Raw genomic sequence first — 20818 nt, forward strand, 5'->3', positions numbered from 1 at the left:
CTTTGAAAAGGTGAACAAGAGCTTTGCAAGGAGATATGCTGAAATTGCTGGTACCTCGCAATTCCCATGAAAAAGGAGGCAACCCGGGTAAAGACCACTAGGGAGCAGAAGTCTCACTTCTCTCCCCAAAGATGCTGGGGGCTAGCATGGATCACTAGAAGTCAATGTGGGTCACACAGCAACCATAAGATGGCAACAAAGTCAGTGTGAGGGGAGTAAATCTGAAAGCTCATTGGTCCAGGGGCTGAGGAGAGAGAAAGGGGGGCTGGCAGCTCATTGGTTGTAAACTGAGTTGCTCCAGGAAGGACCTGCATCTTCCCTCAGAACCCAGCTCCTTGTTTCTGATCCGCTGGACACTGGGGTAACCACAGGGTGGCATCAAAAATAAGATCTGCCCATTCCTTGTCCTGTTCTCCTCCCTCCACCATCTCTGGGAACCAAAGTTCTTTAGCTCATTGTCTCCTTATACAACTGAAGGGGAGAGACTGAAGAGGTGACATCACCTACCCTGCCCACTCATGAGCACAGGTTGCCAGGGTTCCCAGCTTCGGGATCCTGAAGGAGGCTCCTGCTCCTTTTGACTCAGGTGGGGCAGAAATGGGTGGCTGGGTTTCCTGAGGGGAACCTGTGCTCTTTGAACTGTTGAACGATGGCAGACAGACACAGGGAGGGATCGCAAAGGAGGAGAAGAAATGTGTGCTCATGTGTCACTGGTGAAATGTGGAGAAGCATCTAGAAGATTGGGCAGAGGCTATGGCAGAAGGCATGGGTTTTCTGGACAGCAGAGGGAGTATGTCCTGAGAAACACATCCTGCTGAGGAACTATCTCCTGGCTTGAGCATGGCGTAGCATTTAGCCCTGAGCCAAAAATATTAAAAAATATTTGTTTCAGTTGCAGAAGAATGTAGGGAAAAAGGAAGATGGAGGAGTATAAATGTAAGATTTCCAAGATTCTAGAGGATGGTGATATTTATTATTGTTATTATTACTATTATCTTTACTGTGGTTATTGTCGGAGACAAGTTGTCCTGGTGTTATGAGTTGTCATCAAACTCACCATTCTCCTGCCTCATCTTCCTGTGTAGTGGGATTTCAGGCAGGAGTGAGCCAAGTTGGCTTGGGAAGAACATGATTTCATAAGGAGCATGTGTTCAGTCACTTCCAAGGGGATCAAAGGAATTATTAAGATTAAAGTGGGATTTGAGGATAAACTATAATCCAGGGAGAAGGGAATATATAATATCCCTTGAGCTAATGACTATGTCTATTCGCTTCATGCTGGTGGTCAGAAGTCAAGCTAATGTGAGGACTTTAGAGAGACAATTAAACCAGGGATGCCAGTTGTCTTTGTCAGGGCACAGGACGAAGCAACAGAACAGAGAGTTGTGATTGCTGATGAAGATGTAGGAGCACCTGCCTGTGCCTCAAAGTGTATGTGTGACTGTGTGAGTGTGTCTGTGTGTATTTGCATGTGTGTGCTTGTGTGTCTGACTGTGTGTGTGTCTGTGTGTGTGCATGTGTGTGTGCATGTATGTGTCTGTGTGTGTGCATGTGTGTGTTCATGGGTGTGCATGTGTGTGTGCCTGCGTGTCTGTGTGTGAGAGTGTCTCTGTGTGTGCATGTGTATGTGTGTCTGTGCATGTGTGTGAATTTGTGTGTGTGTGTGTGTGTGTGTGTGTGTGTGTGTGTGTGACTGTCTTAGGGGCTGTGATGAGCAGGGAAAGTCATGATTAGGCTTCCATGGGGCTTGAGAAAAGAGGTTGTTAGGAGAAGGTGAAGTGTGAGAGAGACTTGTATGATGAAGATTCTGAGTGACCAGGTAAAATGAAGGGAAAAACAAAACCCATGGTAAAAAGAAGGGAGGGAAAATTGGTCCCAGTCATCAGCAGGATGAAGGACAGGAAGAGTCCAGGCACCAGAGACAGAGTTATCTGTTGGTAGTGTAAGTACACTGGAGGGTAAAATTCCGGCAGCCATTTCGGTGACCTCCCCTAAGTCTAGAACCACAGAACATGGAACTTGATGAATGTTCTGTTTCCTACTGGACTCCTGAGTAACTTAACGCTGGGGCAGATCACCAAAGAGGGGGTAAAACTTGGTCCCAGAGACCTGTAGTTTGCTCTGACCGTGCCTTGCCATAGGATCAGAAGAAACTGGGGGTATAACAGGTCTCTGTCTCTTACAGATGTGTAAATACACTGTCTCAGCAGTGTACTACCTCTAGGGGAGAGGTCAGGCCTCCTCCTGTATGTGTGACTAACTTGACTCTTTCAATCCCCTACTTCAGGGACTCTATGGGGCCTTGTCTGCTGTGAGTTCTGTGAAGAACATAGAATACATAGAAAAAGTGGAATTTCACTTGAGGCCTGAGGAAGGCTATGGCTGCTAACCGCAACACTCACGTGAATGTTAAGCAGCGTCTCACCAAGCCAGGAACCATGGGTGAGTGTCTCTGGCCATGCAGAGGATCTCAGGTGGCAGCAGTAAACCTAAATGCTTCTGTCAGCAGCCATGCCACAGAACTGTCACTCGACCTTCTACAAACCCTCCCTCCCCAGACCTTAACCTGTTCAGGTATCCTATCTGTGCCAAGTATCACGTTTTTACAGAAAGGAGAGATGTTGTGGGTGGGATATTCAAAAGATTGATGGTGACCCAAGTCGTCAGATTGGGGAGGGGGTGGAGTTAGCTACTTTGAAGAGAATATGGTGGGAAGGAAGGCTCAGTCAAGCTCTGCATGGTCTTTTCCAGATGGGCAGCGGGGTATCGTTCAGCAGCCTGAAGCCCTGCCTCACACAGTTATGCAGCAGGTAAGGAAAGTCATTGGCTACAGGGAGAGGCTCCATGCCAGGAGTCACTGTCCAGACAATCTCGAGTGTGTGCTAAACTCTGAGATTCCAGCATCATTCCTCGGTGCATTGCGACTTAGGGAAAGTAACTTCTCTTTGGTTCTCAGTGTCCTCCAGTAGAGGAATAACCAAAAAGGTGAGTCCGTGTGGCTGGTCACCAAGGTCTTGAGAGCTTTGCCATTCTCCATGGTCATCACCAAGGTCTTGAGAGCTCTGCCATTGTCCATGGCTGTCACCATTTTAATACACTTCTATCCCCTGAGTCTTGGTGTTCAGACCTGACCTTCAACATGAATGTGTTTCTTTGCAGGACATCTCCCAGGTGCCTTTGCTGCTACACTGGCCCACAGTAATTGTACCTCTGAACTATGTTCCAGCAAATTTGAATCCTCAAATGACAATTTCTTTCTCATGGAATCCCGACCAGCCCGTGACTATACCTTGCGCGTGAGTACAACACAGACTGTGGAGGCCACTGTGGCTAATGGTACTGTCTCCAAACTCGAGCTGGGTGCTGCAGGGGAAGAAGCAGCAAGGAGGAGGAACAGGAGAGGAAGGAAAACATGGAGCAAGAGGAGAGGAAAGAAAGGAAGGAGGATGAGAGGGAGGGAGGGATAGAGGGACCTGAGGGAGGGAGGAAGGAAATGAAAGAAGGGAAGGAAGGAAGGAAGGAAGGAAGGAAGGAAGGAAGGAAGGAAGGAAGGAAGGAAGGAAGGAAGGAAGGAGGGACCAAAAGATGTAGGGGAATGACAGAGCTACATTTCAGCCTAACTTGCAAGAGAGGATCCTCCCAGATTTAGTATTTCCTGAACAACATGCTAGGGAAGCATCCTCCTAAGTCACTCACTCCCTGTGGGCATGCTTGGAAAATATCGTACACAGGAGCATTAAAGAGGACAAGCATATTGCATACAGCAGGCAGTGGCCTACAAAATGTTGATACTATCCATCCACACTGAGATGAATGAACACGGGAGAAGGTTCTGCTGAAATCTGGAGACGTAGTCCGAAGGGCCAGAGAGACCCAGAAAAATGTTGCTGGCCCGCAGAGAATGTCTGCTAGATGGGCTTGGCTTATCCTTCATGACCGGTGGGGAGTGGGCAAACTGCAGGAAAGACCTAGTCTCTGCAGAGAACCATACTTACATCCTTCCTGGTGCTGGGCAGATCAGAACAGCTGTTGGTCATCTTCAGTGTGCCCGGGAAGGAGAGGGTTCACAAAAAGTAGTGTCTCCAGAGGGATCTACAGAGAGACGTTGGAGGGAAAGCAGGTCAAGTAGGGGGAGGATCCATCCGAGGCCCAGTGGACTAGTGTCATTTGTCCTAGTGTCCACACTCAATCACAATCCCCCAGCCTGATCGTGCAGAGCCCCGGCCTCCATATGCATTCGTGGTGGCTGTCATCCAGAGTGTTTAACCTCCTGGCTTCTCCCCTGCTTGTTCTCAGGATCTCTAACATGATCTTGGAGCCCTGCATCTGCAGTATCCCGCTTGTAGTGCCGTCACGCGTCATGGTAAATGAGTGGGGTCGAGGTCCGTGGGAGGGGTGGGCTTTGTGGATGAGAGGAGGAGAAGCTCACAGAGATGGCTGTTTGTGGAAAGGAGTGGAGGCTGAAGGGCCCACTGTGGTCGGGAAGGTGTCTTGTCAGAATTCACTCTCTCGTATCTCTTCCATTGCATCTGTGTCCAGGGACCTGACAATGCCGACCAGACCAAAGATGTCATCTCCACCCAGACCAGTGATGTCGCCAACCAGGGTCTTGAAGTCAACATCCAGCTCCCTGGGACTTCCAACCAGGGTCTTGACACCCACACCCAGCTGCCAGACGTTTCCAACCATGGTGCACTCTCTGCTGAGGTGAATAGGCAGAAGGTACTGGATGCTGCAGAGGCACTCCTGATTCTTCATAACTCCCCTAGGGCCTGGCAGGAGACTTCCAGCATACCAGGTAGATGGCTGCTTGAACGAGGAACAGGGGGTGTATAGGGTGCGGAACATGGAGGGCTCCTGACGAGATGCTGGTATCTAGAGTGGGTTCATTCATCAACTCAGAGGCCAGAGGCTTGAGCTCTGCAGTCTGATTGAGAACTGGCACCCAGGGTCTACTCAGTACATCTTCGCTTTCAAGTGTTTTGCTCAACAGCAGAGGGCCAGTACCCTGAAGTCAAGAAAAGTAGGAGGCCTTCAAGGCGGCAAGTTCTTTCTGGAGGGCAGGCCGCAAACAAAGTGGAAGGAATAGGGCCTGGTGGATTGAATCCCAGCCCACACTGGTGTCCCAGTCTGTGCCTGCCTGAGAAGGCCTGGGAAGAGATACACAGGGGTAAGGGCCTGGAATGGAGGGAGATGGTCATGTGGACTCAGGACACGTTCCATGTAGACATGGAAGGAGGAAGCCTGCCCAAGCTGACTTTAGCCAGCACATCTCAAGTCCACGAAGGAAGGAATCTGTGAGTTCAGGAGAATTTCCCAGTCAGCGAGGCTGAAAGGAAGGCTGCTGAGTAAAACTGATCAACGAAGAGCACTGTGTGAGTGGGAAGCCACTCTGGGTGGATGTCCTGGAACAGGGGATATGCAACGAAGCTAGAGAGCTTGCTTCTCCAAGAGGTCTCCCTGGGTTGGTGAATGTAAGCTGTACCGGAAGCTCTGGGACCACGGGTGAAAGATGCAGGCTTCTTGTCAGAGCCAGGATCTTGGCCTTGACCAGAAGGGACCTATGGCTGGGAGTGATGGTGGCACGAGTACTGGAGAGAAGGAATTCAGGTAGAAACAGTTCTGGTCATTGGTCCCAGTGCAAATCTAAGACCATTTGATACACAGCATGATGACAAGGGGAGCCAGGCCTGACATATTTGTGATGCGACTTTGCCTTTGCATTTCTTTCTGCAGGTCCTGATGGGGAGTGAATACTACAGCTGTCCTGCCTCCAGATGTCACCTCAGCCTACACACAATCACGCAATGACACCTGAACATCTTGATAGCACCCCACTCTGGCCCTTAGTGAGATACAAAGCTGGGCTGCCACGGACTCCCTGGCGAAGTCTGATTTTGCAACATGGTTCCTGTCCAAACTCATTATTTCTTTTTCTTAGGCCTTTAGGCAATTTGTGGGCTTTCAAACGATTATCTTGAGATAGGAAAATGATTTATCTGTGGTTGTGTGCTCTGGACCTGGCATCTTTTTTTTTTAGTTGTTTGTTTTATTTGAAACCCCTGAATCTTCCAGTGTGTCATAAAATCTGCACAGTGCTAGGCATTATCAGCTGCCAGCTGCCTGTTCACAAGATTCAGAGTCCTTAACTTGGCAGCCCTTTTTGTGTCTTCATTGTTTGCATATGTGAATGATTCTCATGTAGACATGTCTTTGGATACGTCAAGGTTCTTTAGCTGGGTCTAGTAACCTGTGTGCGAACATGAATAAAGTTTAATTGTTGTAAAGCTCTGAGAAGTATAGACTGACTCTTTAAAAAACATACGTCAGATATTTGGGATGACTGCCTTCTTTGCTAAGCTAGCTGAGAGTTTATTACTTGTTTTATTAAGGCACCAAGATCACCAGGCCTTGGGTAGAAGGCTTTGTCAAAGGTGCAGCCCCCTTATTGACTTACCAGCTTGAGTCTGTGTGGTAAAAGCTCTGAAGAGGACTATTACCTGTCCCATGGCATATCAGTCTTTACCATCTGAGCGGAATGAATTGGGATTTGGGCAGAAAGCACATTGTTCCACCTCATAGCTCCTAGTTTACAAGTAATGCATTGTCAAAGCTGTTCATGCCATATTGTACAGAGAGACTCCTTTTTCCTTTCCTGGCTGCCCAGATCCAAATAATCACACAGAAACTATGTTAATGACAATATTGTTTGAACAATAGCTTAGGCATATTTCTAGCTAACTCTTACATCTCAAATTAATCAATTTCTATTAATCTGTGAATCATCACGAAGCTGTGGCCTACTGGTAAGGCCCTGGCTGGTGTCTGGTTGGCATCATTCTTCTTTGGCAGCTACATGGTGTCCCTTTAACTCTGCCCACTTTCTCTGTGTATCTCTGTGACGACTTGACACCCGTCTTGACTCTACTAAGCCACTGGCCGGAACAGCTTCTTTAATAACCAATGGTAATAAGACATTTGCATATCATAAAGAGGGGAACCCCATATCACCATATGTCAGGATTGTTGCAAACGTTCCATCCCCATCCTCCCTTGGCTCCCCGGATCTAGTCCTCTGGGACACTAATCATGTGATGTGAAGAATCACATTTTAGGAATTAAGCTGCACATATTGTTGTGCTTTTAACTTTCACGCTGATTATGGTTTTAGAAGTCCCTGATCCACAGTACCCAACTCGAAAGCATTTCAGTTTTGAAGTGAAAATCATACACATTTTGACCATGATTGAGAAGTAATTTGTCACTGTGGTTTTGCATTCTTATCTTTACACTCAATATAACCGAGTCTTTAACCATTTTTTAACAGGAAACATGTATTTTGTGCACAAAGGGAGTCAAAACAAAAAGTTGATGTTCAAGGAAACTCCTGTAAAAAGCTAACCCTTACACATATCATCTTACACTAAAATCTTTATGTCTAGATTTGCCTTGAATTGAAGGAAATGAACAGCAAGATTGATTCCTGATGACACATAGAACCAGCTTCGTGATCCTTGATATGATTACCGAGAACTAAAAGCAAAGAAAACAGTATATAAGGCATGATATGGAAATGCAGTGTAGACTCGACTGCAAGAGCTTTCCTAGATCATGGCCAGAAATGTCTCAAATCTGCAGAATTCTCTGTTAGCCAGTAAAATTGTAAGTCTATGCATAGAGAAAGGATCTCTGGCAACATCATTTCTGCACTTGAAGAGGGTGACTCTTGTTCATTGCTACTTCTTGAGATCCTTTCTGCACATGTTCAGTGGCTTTTTGAGAGGAATCCATTGACACAGGAAGGCCTCTTGCTCAAAACATCTTGTGTAAATAAAGCAAGGTGTCTCTCATCCAGGTAAAATTTGAGAAAATTCCTGGTCTCCACTGAACTTTTTTCTTTATATATTTGTTCATTTGTTCATTCATTTATTAAATCTTCTCTCATATATGACTCTGGCTGCAGTTTTCCCTCCCTTCTCTCCTCCCTGTGATTCTCCCCATCACTCCTCTTCCACAGATCCACTCTTCTTCTGTTCCCTTTCAGAATTAAAGCAGGTCTCCCAGGGATATCAACCAAATATGGCATATCAAGTTACAGTAACAGTACAGACCTACCCTCCTATCAAGGATGGAGAAGACAGCCCCAGAGGAGGAAAGGGGTCCCGGGAGCAGGCCAAAGAGTCAGAGACTGCCCCCATCCCCACTGTTAGGAGTCCCACAAGAACACCAAACTACACAGCCATAATATTTATGCAGAGGACCTAAGTCAGACTCACACAGGCTCCCAGATTGTCAACGTCAGTCTCTGTGATCCCCTTTGGACCATAATGAGTTGATTCTGTGGATTGTGTTCCTGTGGCTCCTACAATCCCCTCTGGCTCCTATAATCCTTCCTTCCCTTTTCTGAGGCATTCCCCGAGTTCCGCCTAAGATTTGGCTGTGAGTCTCTGTCTTAGTTAGGGTTTCCATTGCTGAGAAGTGTCACAGCAACACAGAAACTCTTATAATGAAAAACATTTAATTGTGGTGGCTTACTTACAGTCCAGAGGTTCAGTCCATTACATCGTGATGGAACAAAGTAACATGCAGGAGAACATAGTGCTTGAGAGGTAGTTGAGAGTTCTATATCTTGTGCAGGCTATAGAAATTGATCTGATACACTGGGTGTGGTTTGAGTCTATCTGAGACCTAATAGCCTGCCTCCACAGTGACACAGTTCCTCCAACAAGGCCAAACCTACACCAACAAAGCCCACACCTGTAAGAGTCGTTCCTCTGGGGGTCATTTTCTTTCAGCCACCACATTCCACACCCTGGTCTCCAAAATCTTGTGCCATATTATTTTGAAAAAAATGCATTCAGTCCAAATTCAAAAGGCCCATAGTCTGTCCCTGTTTCAACAATGTTTAAAAGTCCAAAGTCTCTTCTGAGACTCAAATCAGTCTGACAACTATAATCCCCTTGTAAAATCAAAATCAAAAGCATATCACATGCTTCCATCATATAGTGGCACAGTATCCCTAAAGAAAGAACTAAGTGGTTGAAACTCCCCAGTTCTGCAGCTTGCTGGGGTGAAACATATACCCTTCAATTAATTTCATCTTCATCAACTTTCTGTTTTTGATGAGTTCATTCACTGCTTAAGCTTGGCTGTCCTGGAACTTCCTCTGTAGACCAGGCTGGCCTAGAATCAGAGACCTGCCAGCTTCTGCCCTTAGAGTTCTGGGATTAATGTCTTGCATCAACACAACAGGCTCTAAGCGTGTCTTTAATCGCTTTTCCCAAGTTGGAAATTTGTCTGTGGGGATCTTGCCCCAAAGTCACCACTCCTTCCATTCTGTTTCTTAATATGTTTATGTCTTTGAACACAGCATTTAGCTCTATTCCATTTCCTGGTTTTCTCCATTTCTTCACAAATTTTACGTTTTTCAATTTACCTGGCTCAACTTTCTCCTTTGTGTTATAAATATTCATCATATATACCACAAAGAATGAAAACACAGAAGCAGATATTGGGGTTCAACGTGAAGATCATAAAAGCAAAGCACACAATCCTCTAGAGAATTCTTACCTCTGTGAAATCTTCAGACTGAAGGAGCAAGTTCCTGTCTCATCCCACCTTATATTCCTCTTCAGTGCTGAGATTAAAGTCAAGTCTCACCACCGCTGGCCTCTGTGACTAACAAGTGTGCCTGCTGGAATTAAAGGTGTGTGCCAGCACTGCCCAAACTGTATGAATTTAGTTTTCTCTGTAACAGCTGTCCTAAAGCCTGCAGTTTCTCTATTGATAAAGATCATTGCTTAACCCATACAGATTTGTCTGTCTACTATTTTAAAAGTAGGGCTGTTGGTGCTTTTAGAAGAGCAGCAACTGTTTTTCCCTGTTCTTTTACTACCTGAATAGTCAGTGACTGTTCTCTATAATATCTTGCAATATATTTTCATAAACATGTTAATTTATGGTTCATTTCTAAGATTGGAGTAATGTTTTTTTTGAAAGTAATTTTATTAAATTATAAAGAGTTTCCATTTACGCCCCTCCTCCCAACGCCCTCCCACTCCCCCCCTCCCTCTTCTCCTCCCTCTTTGTCCCCAAGGGCAGTCAGGGTCTCCTGCCCTGTGGGAAGTCAAAGTTCCTCCCCCCTCCCTCCAGATCCAGGAAGGTGAGCATCCAAACAGACTGGATCCCAAAAAATTCAGTATATGCAGAGGAAACCAGTCCCAGTGTCATTGTCAATGGCTTCTCAGTAAGACTGCAGGCCAGCCACATTCAGAAAATCCGGCCACATTCAGAGAATCTGGTTGGATCACATGCTCGTTCAGTCACGGTCCATCTGGCCTTGGTAAACTCTCATTAGATCCGACCCTTTGTATCAGTGGGTGATAGTATCCCTCGCAGTCCTTCGTCATTTTCTTCCTTCCATTTGGATCTTGGGGGGCTCAGTTCCGTGCTCCAACGCGGGCCTCCATCTGTATAGTCATCCAACGCCAGATGAGGGATCTATGGTGATAAGCAAAATATTCATCAGTATGGTCACGGGCCAAGGCCGGTTCAGGCACCCCCTCCTCTGTCCAGAGAACAATCTGGGGATCTCTCCTTGGACCTGGGATCCCATATATAATCAAGTTTCCTGTAAACTCTAATATGACTCCCTTAGTTGAAATATATTCTTCCCTGATCCCACATTCATCCTTCCTCCCTTCCCCCCATCCCGGTCAACAGAGCTTTCTCCATTCCTCCCCTACTCCCTTCTCTCTAACCCTCTCCCCTTCCAACAACACTCCCACACCCCCCCCCATGCACCCAAGGTTACCTGGGACTCTTGACTATTTCCTACCTCCTGGCGGATAGCTAAAAAATCTTCATCAAGTTCGTCTTCTTATTTAGCTTCTCTAGGATCACGAATAATAGACTCAAAGACCTTTAACTATGGTTAGAATCCACTTATGAGTGAATACATACCATATTCCTCTTTTGGGGTCTGGCTTACCTCACTCAGTAAAGCGTTTTCTATGTCCATCCATTTGCATGCAAAATTCAAGATGTCATTATTTTTTACCGCTGAGTAAAACTCTAATGTGTATATGTTCCACACCTTCTTTAACCATTCTTCTATTGAGGGGCACCTAGGCTGTTTCCAGGTTCTGGCTATTACAAATAGTGCTGCTATGAACATAGTTGAACAAATGCTTTTGTAGTATGTTTGGGCATCTCTAGGGTATATTCCCAAGAGAGGAATTGCTGGGTCCTGAGGGAGGTTGACTCCCAGTTTCCTGAGAAACCGCCACACTGATTTCCAAAGTGGCTGCACAAGTTTGTATTCCCACCAACAATGGATGAGTGTTCCCCTCATTCCACATCCTCTCCAGCATAGGCTATCATTGGTGTTTTTAACTTTAGCTATTCTGACAGGTGTAAGATGGTATCTCAAAGTGGTTTTGATTTGCATTTCCCTGATCGCTAAGGAGGTTGAGCATGACCTTAAGTGTCTTCTGGCCATTCGAAGTTCATCTGTTGTGAATTCTCTGTTCAGATCAGTACCCCATTTTTTAATTGGGTTAATTAGAGTTTTAGTGTCTAGTTTCTTGAGTTCTTTGTATATTCTGGAGATTAGACCTTTGTCTGATGAGGGGTTGGTGAAGATCTCCCAGTCAGAAGGCAGCCTTTTTGTCTTACTGACAGTGTCCTTTGCTTTACAGAAGCTTCTCAGTTTCAGCAGGTCCCATTTATTCATTGTTTCTCTTATTGTCTGTGCTGCTGGGGTCCTACTTAGGAAGTGGACTCCTGTGTCTATATCTTGTAGACTACTTCCCACTTTCTCTTCTATCAGGTTCAAAGTGGACAGATTGATGTTGATGTCTTTAATCCATTTGGACTTGAGTTTTGTGCATGGTGATAGATATGGATCTATTTTCATTCTTCTACAGGTTGACATCCAGTTATGCCAGCACCATTTGTTAAAGACGCTTTCCTTCTTCCATTGTATACCTTTAGCTCCCTTGTCAAAGATTAGGTGTTCATAGGTTTGAGGGTTAGTATCTGGGTCTTTTATTCGATTCCATAGGTCGACTTCTCTGTTCTTATGCCAATACCAAGCTGTTTTCAATACTGTAGCTCTGTAATAGAGTTTGAAGTCAGGGATAGTAATGCCTCCAGAAGTTCCTTTATTGTATAAGATTGTTTTGGCTATCCTGGGTTTTTTGTTTTTCCATATAAACTTGATTATTGCTCTCTCAAGGTCTGTGAAGAAGTTTGATGGGATTTTGATGGGGATTGCATTGAATCTATAGATTGCTTTTGGTAGAATTGCCATTTTTACTATGTTGATTCTCCCAATCCAAGAGCAGGGGAGGTCTTTCCATTTTCTGGTATCCTCCTCGATTTCTCTTTTCAAAGGCTTAAAGTTCTTGTCAAATAGGTCTTTCATATCCTTTGTTAGAGTAACCCCAAGATATTTTATGGTGTTTGTGGCTATCGTGAAAGGTGATGTTTCTCTGATTTCCCTCTTCATTTCTTTATCCTTTGTGTATAGGAGTGCCACTGATTTTTTGGAGTTGATCTTGTATCCTGCCACGTTACTAAAGGTGTTTATCAGCTGTAGGAGTTCTTTGGTAGAGTTTTTGGGGTCGCTTATGTACACTATCATATCGTCAGCAAATAACGAAAGTTTAACTTCATCCTTTCCAATTCGAATCCCCTTGATCCCCTTATGTTGTCTTATTGCTATTGCTAGAACTTCAAGCACTATATTGAAGAGGTATGGAGAGAGTGGACAGCCTTGCCGTGTTCCTGATTTTAATGGAAAGGCTTTGAGTTTCTCTCCATTCAATTTGGTGTTAGCTGTCGGCTTGCTGTATATTGCTTTTATTATATTTAGGTATGATCCTTGTATCCCCAGTCTCTCCAACACCTTTATCATAAATGGGTGTTGAATTTTGTCAAACGCTTTTTCAGCATCCAATGAAATGATCATATGATTTTTTTCTTTCAGTTTATTTATATGATGGATTACATTGATAGATTTGCGTATGTTGAACCAGTCCTGCATCTCTGGGATGAAGCCTACTTGATCATAATGGATGATTTTTCTAATGTGTTCTTGGATTCGGTTTGCCAGTATTTTATTGAGAATTTTCGCGTCGATGTTCATGAGTGAGATTGGCCTGTAATTCTCTTTCTTGGTTGTGTCTTTGTGTGGTTTTGGTATTAGGGTAACTGTAGCTTCATAAAAGGAGTTTGGCAGTGACTTTTCTTTTTCTATATTGTGGAATACATTAAGGAGTATAGGTATTAGCTCTTCCTGGAAGTTCTGGTAGAATTCTGCATTGAAACCATCTGGTCCTGGGCTTTTTTTGGTAGGAAGATTTTTGATAACAGCTTCTAGTTCTTCACGACTAACAGGTCTATTTAGATTGTTCACCTGGTCTTGGTTCAACTTTGGTATATGGTACTTATCTAAAAAAATGTCCATTTCTTTTACATTTTCCAACTTTGTGGCATATAAACTTTCGTAGTAAGATCTAATGATTCTCTGAATTTCCTCTGTGTCTGTGGTTATGTCCCCCTTTTCATTTCTGATCCTATTAATTTGCAAGTTCTCTCTCTGCCGTTTGATTAGTTTGGATAGGGGTTTGTCAATCTTGTTAATTTTCTCCAAGAACCAGCTTTTTGCTTCATTGATTCTTTGAATTGTTTTCTGTGTTTCTATTTTGTTGATTTCAGCCCTCAGTTTGATTATTTCCAGTCTTCTACTCCTCCTGGGTAAATCAGCTTCTTTTTTTTCTAGAGCTTTCAAGTGTGTTGTTAAGTCTCCAATGTGTGCTTTCTCTGTTTTCTTTAGGTGGGCACTTAGTGCTATGAACTTTCCTCTTAGCACTGCTTTCATTGTGTCCCATAGGTTTGAATACGTTGTGTCTTTGTTTTCATTATATTCAAGGAAGACTTTAATTTCTTTCTTTATTTCTTCCTTGACCCAGGGGTGATTTAGTAGTTGACTGTTCAACTTCCATGAGTTTGTTGGCTTCCTGGGGGTACCATTGTTGTTGAATTCTAATTTTAGTCCATGGTGATCTGACAAGACACAGGTGGTCACTAATATTTTTTTGTATCTGTGGAAGTTTGCTTTGTTACCAAGTATGTGGTCAATTTTCGAGAAGGTTCCATGAGCTGCAGAGAAGAAGGTATACTCTTTCCTATTTGGGTGGAGTGTTCTATAGATGTCTGTTAAGTCCATTTGATTCAGTACCTCCAGTAAATCTCTTATTTCTCTGTTAGGTTTCTGTCTGTTTGACCTGTCCATTGGTGAGAGAGGAGTGTTGAAGTCTCCTACTATTAGTGTGTGTGGTTTGATGACTGCCTTGAGTTCTAGAAGAGTTTCTTTTACATATGTGGGTGCCTTTATATTAGGGGCATAGATATTCAAGATTGAGACTTCTTCCTGATGAATTGTTCCTGTTATGAGTATGAAATGTCCATCTCCATCTCTTCTGATTGATTTTAGTTTGAAGTCGATTTTGTTAGATATTAGAATGGCCACACCCGCTTGTTTCTTAGGTCCATTTGCTTGGAAAACCTTTTCCCAACCCTTTACTCTGAGTAGGTGTCTGTCTTTGTGGTTGAGGTGTGTTTCTTGTAGACAGCAGAATGTTGGATCCTGTTTTCGTATCCAATCTCTAAGTCTGTGCCTCTTTATAGGTGAGTTGAGACCATTGATATTAAGTGATATTAATGAGCAGTGATCGATGACTCTGGTCATTTTTTTGGGTAGTGGCGTGTATGTGTTTTCCTTCTTTGAGTTGTGCTTGTGAAGGGTCGCTAGATGTCTGAGTTAATGTAGGCAGTGTTGGGAATGTTGGATTCCTTGGGTTGTGATTTTCCTTCTAGTATTCTCTGTAAGGCTGGATTAGTAGCTACGTATTGTTTAAATTTGTTTTCATCCTGGAATATTTTGTTTTCTCCGTTGATAGTGAACAATAGCTTGGCTGGGTAAAGTAGTCTGGGTTTGCATCCATTGTCTCTTAGTTTCTGCAGTACCTCTATCCAGGACCTTCTGGCTTTCATGGTTTCCATCGAGAAGTCTGGTGTAAGTCTGATAGGTTTACCTTTATAAGTTACTTGACCTTTTTCCTTTGCAGCTCTCAATATCCTTTCTTTAGTCTGAATGCTTTGTGTTTTGATTATTATATGACGAGGGGATGTTTTTTTCTGATCCAGTCTATTCGGTGTTCTGTATGCCTCTTGAACCTTCAAAGGAATATCGTTCTTTAGGTTGGGAAAGTTTTCTTCTATAATTTTGTTGAGTATATTTTCTGGATCTTTGAAATGCAATTCTTCTCCTTCTTCTACTCCTATTAATCTTAGATTTGGTTTTTTTATTGTGTCCCACAGTTCCTGAATGTTTTGTGATGAGAATTTGTTGGATTTGCTGTTTTCTTTGGACAGAGTGTTTAATTTCTATATGGTGTCCTCAGAGTCTGAGATTCTCTCTTCTATCTCTTGTATTCTATTGGTTAAGCTTGTTTCTGAAGTCTCTGTTCGTTTACCCAGATTTTCCATAGCCAGCCGGCCCTCGGTTTGTGATTTCTTCATTGACTCCATTTCAGTTTTCAAATCTTGAACTGTTTCTATTACCTGTTTGATTGTTTTTTCTTGGTTTCCCAGAATTTCATTTACGGATTTACTCATTTCTTCAAACTTTTTGGTATATTTCTCTTCCATTTCTTTACTCATTTCCTCAATTTTTTTGTTATACTTATCTTCCATTTCTTTACGGCAGATTTTCACCTCCTGTTTAAGTTCCTCTATTATTTTCATAAAGAAGCGCTTAGAGTCGATTTCTTCTATTTCTTCTGGAGTAGGGTGTTCAATTCTTCTAGTTTCGAGCTCCCTGGATTCTGGCGATGTCATGTTGCCTTTCAGGTTGTTGGAGGAATTCTTGCATTGGCGCCTGCCCATCTCCCCCACTCTGGGTGAAACTCCTCAGCACTTTCTGGATAGAACTCCTCAGCACTCTCTGGGTAGGACATCACAGCACTCTCTGGATAGAGCTCCTCAGCCCTCTCTGGGAAGAACTGCTCAGCAGGGCAACAGGGCTAGCTGGTCTTCCCAGGACTCAGGAGACAAAGGGCCCGCCGCAGTGGGGGGAGGGGAGGGGTCCCTTGGAACACCGAAGACCCTGCCGCAGAAGCTGAGGGTGGCAGGGCTGTGCTCCCTTCCCGGAGAGGCAGGCAGGCTGCACAGGCTAGCACCCACTCACCTCTCTGGGAAGAACTGTTCCAGATTGGAGTAATGTTAATCTGAGTATTCCATTGCGGTAACAAATCACGTCCCCACAAATTCATTTCTATGTTATAAACATTTGGTTTCAATTTCCTCTCTCTTCTCCTGACTCTAGATAGTCAACACATCTTGTGCTCTGCCTTGCCTGAGATGAAGTTCTCATCTCGAAAAACTGAATATTTACATACTGAAGAGGCCAATTTGCGTGCCAAAATTCTGACAAAATAATTGTTACATTCTCACCTGAGTCTACGAGATGTTCAACGACAATGGAATGTGCTTGTTTTTTTAGTTTAGGTCTTCATTCATTCATAGAAGTTTCCCAAAATACTCATTTTATAGTTTATCTCGAATTTATTTCTCTTCTACAACTGTTCTACTATCCAGAGCAGTGGGGTTTCTCACACTAGGCATTAGGACCTTTATTTACTCTGGGAAAGATTTTCTTCTATAACAGCAGGAAATGACTAAACTGGATTTGGAATAGGGTCCTGTGAGAGGCCTCTCACAGAGTTTCCCAGTAGCAAAGGTTTACCTTGAATATTCTTCATTTGTGTACAGTCACTAGTCCAAGGCCTGCATTCGCAAAACTTTCCACATAATCCAGAAGGGAGGGACATTCTGAATGGATTGTTCATAGAAAAAGCATTTTTGTAGGAAAGTCCTGTCCACAGTCCCCTTTAAGATGACCTTGTTTGCCATAATGATCACACTTGATGTTTGGATTTTTCTTCAAAACTCTGGAAATTAGCTCTCCTATATGTATGATACATATATGTATCATCATGTTCATGAGATTCTATATTAATTGTGCCTTGAATCCATTCCTCCAAATGGGCTGACCTTGCCTCTAATGGACTAATTATGCTTTTTCATAGAGAACTGGCATCTTCAAAAGCCAGAGTTTCAATTATCAGTCATCTACTTCCAATTTTGGTACCATTCTATTTACTGCTGAAGTCAACCTTTGTAAGTGCTGGGAAAAGGCTTCCTTTGGGCCCTTTATGACTTGAGTAACTGACCCAATCACTGTTCCTACTTCTTCCCTTCTGTCCCAGGCATTCAAAACTGCTGTGTGGCATAAATTCATGGTGTGGTTATCATATACAGCTTTCTCTGTTAGTATAATCTCTGTCCCCAAGAATTTGATTTCTTCCTCTAGCTCTACTCCATTGTTCAATAATCTTAGCCTCTTCTCTGAATCAGGTACTTCATTGCAATTGTGGACCATGCTCTAAAGCAGCTTTAACCAACCAATTCTATCCAGTCTTTAGGGATAATTCTCTTACACACTGACCTTGAGATTAACATTTGCTTCACAGAGGGCAATTGCATGCCATATGAGACTATTGCTTCCTTCAATCTCCTTTAATCTCGCATTGGCACAGGGGTACAATTAGCTGTAACAGAGCCTCTGTCATTTGACAACTCTTGTAAGGTTATTGGATATATTAAGGTTGGTTGTTGGAAAATCTTACGCTGTTCCTCTCTATTTTTATAATACTACACTGAAATCGGTTCTCCATTAAATTCCTCTGTGTGGTTTTGAATATCTTGTGATATGTTTTATTAGATCTTCCTAAGGTCTGTATTGCAGCACTGAGATGAACCAAAATTTTAGTGATAAGACAAAAAATGATGAAGCCGATAATGTTTACAATCGACATTACACAAATCCCATCTAAATTAGATATCCTCTTATTTAATTGTTCTAGTTTCAATTATCAAACAGAAACACAAATCCTTCCATTGCAATGGTTTTTCCATATTTTGTTGTAAGAAAAAAAAACTCTCTCTTTTAGCCAATTCCTCCTTTAAATATTCCCAATTGTCTTACCAAATCTACCGACAATGTTGATGAAGATGTGAGGCTTATTGCTGCTGCATAGAACAGTAAAAGCCTGAGTGGATGTCAAGGCAGCTACCTAGTTTGGAAGCAGCCCATGAAGGGGGTTCAGAGAGAGCCTGCAACCAAGGCTGGAAAGAGAGAGAGAGGGAGGGAGGAAGAGAGAGAGAGAGAGAGAGAGAGAGAGAGAGAGAGAGAGAGAGAGAGAGAGAGAGAGGTCTGAAAAATGCACAGGGGATTGTTTGGGAAAGCACACGTGGTGGGAGCTGCCTGAAGGCAGGACCAGTTAGTTGGTCTAGAGTAAGTGAGTCCTGTGGTGTTTGGACCCGAGGGCCTTCTGGGGTTTGCATGGAGGCTGAAAAGTCTTTCTGAGACGTTCCAATATGAAAATCCCAAACATGCTCAGAGGCTTGGGGGAGAAAGTAAAGAAAGCCTGGCTGAGTGGGGTTGGATCCCAATGTGTAGCTCTGGTAGGAGGGGTAAGAAGGAAACACATCTACTAAAGTGGATAGAATTGGTTGGTTAAAGCTGCTTTAGAGCATGGTACACAATTGCAATGGAGTACCTGATTCAGAGAAGAGGCTAAGATTATTGAACAATGGAGTAGAGCTAGAGGAAGAAATCAAATTCTTGGGGACAGAGATTATACTAACAGAGAAAGCTGTATATGATGACCACACCATGGATTTATGCCACACAGCAGTTTTGAATGCCTGGGACAGAAGGGAAGAAGTAGGAACAGTGATTGGGTCAGTTACTCAAGTCATAATTGGCCCAAAGGAAGCCTTTTCCCAGTACTTACAAAGGTTGACTTCAGCAGTAAATAGAATGGTACCAAAATTGGAAGTAGACGACTGATAATTGAAACTCTGGCTTTTGAAGATGCCAATTCTCTATGAAAAAGCATAATTAGTCCATTAGAGGCAAGGTCAGCCCATTTGGAGGAATGGATTCAAGGAACAATTAATATAGAATCTCATGAACATGATGATGCATATATGTATCATACATATAGGAGAGCTAATTTCCAGAGTTTTGAAGAAAAATCCAAACATCAAGTGTGATCATTATGGCAAACAAGGTCATCTTAAAGGGGACTCTGGACAGGACTTTCCTACTAAAATGGTTTTTCTAAGAATAATCCATTCAGAATGTCCCTCCCTTCTGGATTATGTGGAAAGTTTTGCGAACGCAGGCCTTGAACTAGTGACTGTACATCAATGAAGAATATTCAAGGTAAACCTTTGCCATTGGGAAACTCTGTGAGAGGCCTTTCACAGGACCCTATTCCAAATCCAGTTTAGTCATAGAAGAAAATCTTTTAGAGAGTAAATAAATGACCTAATGCCTAGTGTGGAAACCACACTGCTCTGGATAAAAGAACAGCTGTAGAAGAGAATAAAAATTCAAGAGAAACCATAAGGTGAGTATTTAGGGAAATGTCTATGAATGAATAAGAACCTAAACTAAAAATACAAATACATTCCATTGTCATTGAACATCTCGTAGACTCAGGTGAGAATGTAACAATTATTTTGTCAGAATTTTGGCACCCAAATTGGCCTCCTCAGTATGTTACTATTCAGTTTTCCGGGATGAGAACTTCATCTCAGGCAAGGCAGAGCACAAGATGTGTTGACTATCTAGAGTCAGGAGAAGAGAGAGGAAATTGAAACCAAATATTTGTAACATAGAAATGAATTTGTGGGGACGTGATTTGTTACCGCAATGGAATACTCAGATTAACATTACTCCAATCTTAGAAATGAACCATAAATTAACATGTTTATGAAAATCTATTGCAAGATATTATAGAGAACAGTCACTGACCATTCAGGTAGTAAAAGAACAGGGAAAAACAGTTGCTGCTCTTCTAAAAGCACCAACAGCCCTACTTTTAAAATAGTAGACAGACAAATCTGTATGGGTTAAGCAATGATCTTTATCAATAGAGAAACTGCAGGCTTTAGGACAGCTGTTACAGAGAAAACTAAATTCATACAGTTTGGGCAGTGCTGGCACACACCTTTAATTCCAGCAGGCACACTTGTTAGTCACAGAGGCCAGCGGTGGTGAGACTTGACTTTAATCTCAGCACTGAAGAGGAATATAAGGTGGGATGAGACAGGAACTTGCTCCTTCAGTCTGAAGATTTCACAGAGGTAAGAATTCTCTAGAGGATTGTGTGCTTTGCTTTTATGATCTTCACGTTGAACCCCAATATCTGCTTCTGTGTTTTCATTCTTTGCGGTATATATGATGAATATTTATAACACAAAGGAGAAAGTTGAGCCAGGTAAATTGAAAAACATAAAATTTGTGCAGAAATGGAGAAAACCAGGAAATGGAGTAGAGCTAAATGCTGTGTTCAAAGAGAGAAACAAATTAAGAAACAGAATGGAAGGTGTGGTGACTTTGGGGCAAGATCCCCACAGACAAATTTCCAACTTGGGAAAAGCAATTAAAGACACGCTTAGAGCCTGTTGTGTTGATGCAGACATTAATCTCAGAACTCCAAAGGCAGAAGCTGGCAGGTCTCTGATTCTAGGCCAGCCTGGTCTACAGAGGAAGTTCCAGGACAGCCAAGCTTAAGCAGTGAATGAACTCATCAAAAACAGAAAGTTGATGAAGATGAAATTAATTGAAGGGTATATGTTTCAGCCCCAGCAAGTTGCAGAACTGAGGAGTTTCAAC

At 43.1% G+C, this 20818-nt stretch overlaps 1 protein-coding gene across 1 annotated transcript; it reads left to right on the forward strand.

Annotated features, from left to right (window-relative positions):
- Positions 1-2036: 2036 nt before the first annotated feature.
- Positions 2037-6241, forward strand: LOC148117389 (doublesex- and mab-3-related transcription factor C1-like). The gene is made up of 7 exons (XM_087902881.1): positions 2037-2168; positions 2288-2442; positions 2752-2810; positions 3160-3296; positions 4297-4363; positions 4540-4798; positions 5737-6241. Exons 2-7 carry the CDS (start codon positions 2379-2381, stop codon positions 5751-5753), a joined length of 603 nt encoding a protein of 200 aa, XP_087759007.1. The 5' UTR covers positions 2037-2168; positions 2288-2378; the 3' UTR covers positions 5754-6241.
- Positions 6242-20818: the final 14577 nt, after the last annotated feature.

Source organism: Myodes glareolus, chromosome X (assembly GCF_982192425.1).
Source record: "Myodes glareolus chromosome X, mMyoGla1.1, whole genome shotgun sequence".
NCBI lineage: Eukaryota > Metazoa > Chordata > Mammalia > Rodentia > Cricetidae > Myodes > Myodes glareolus.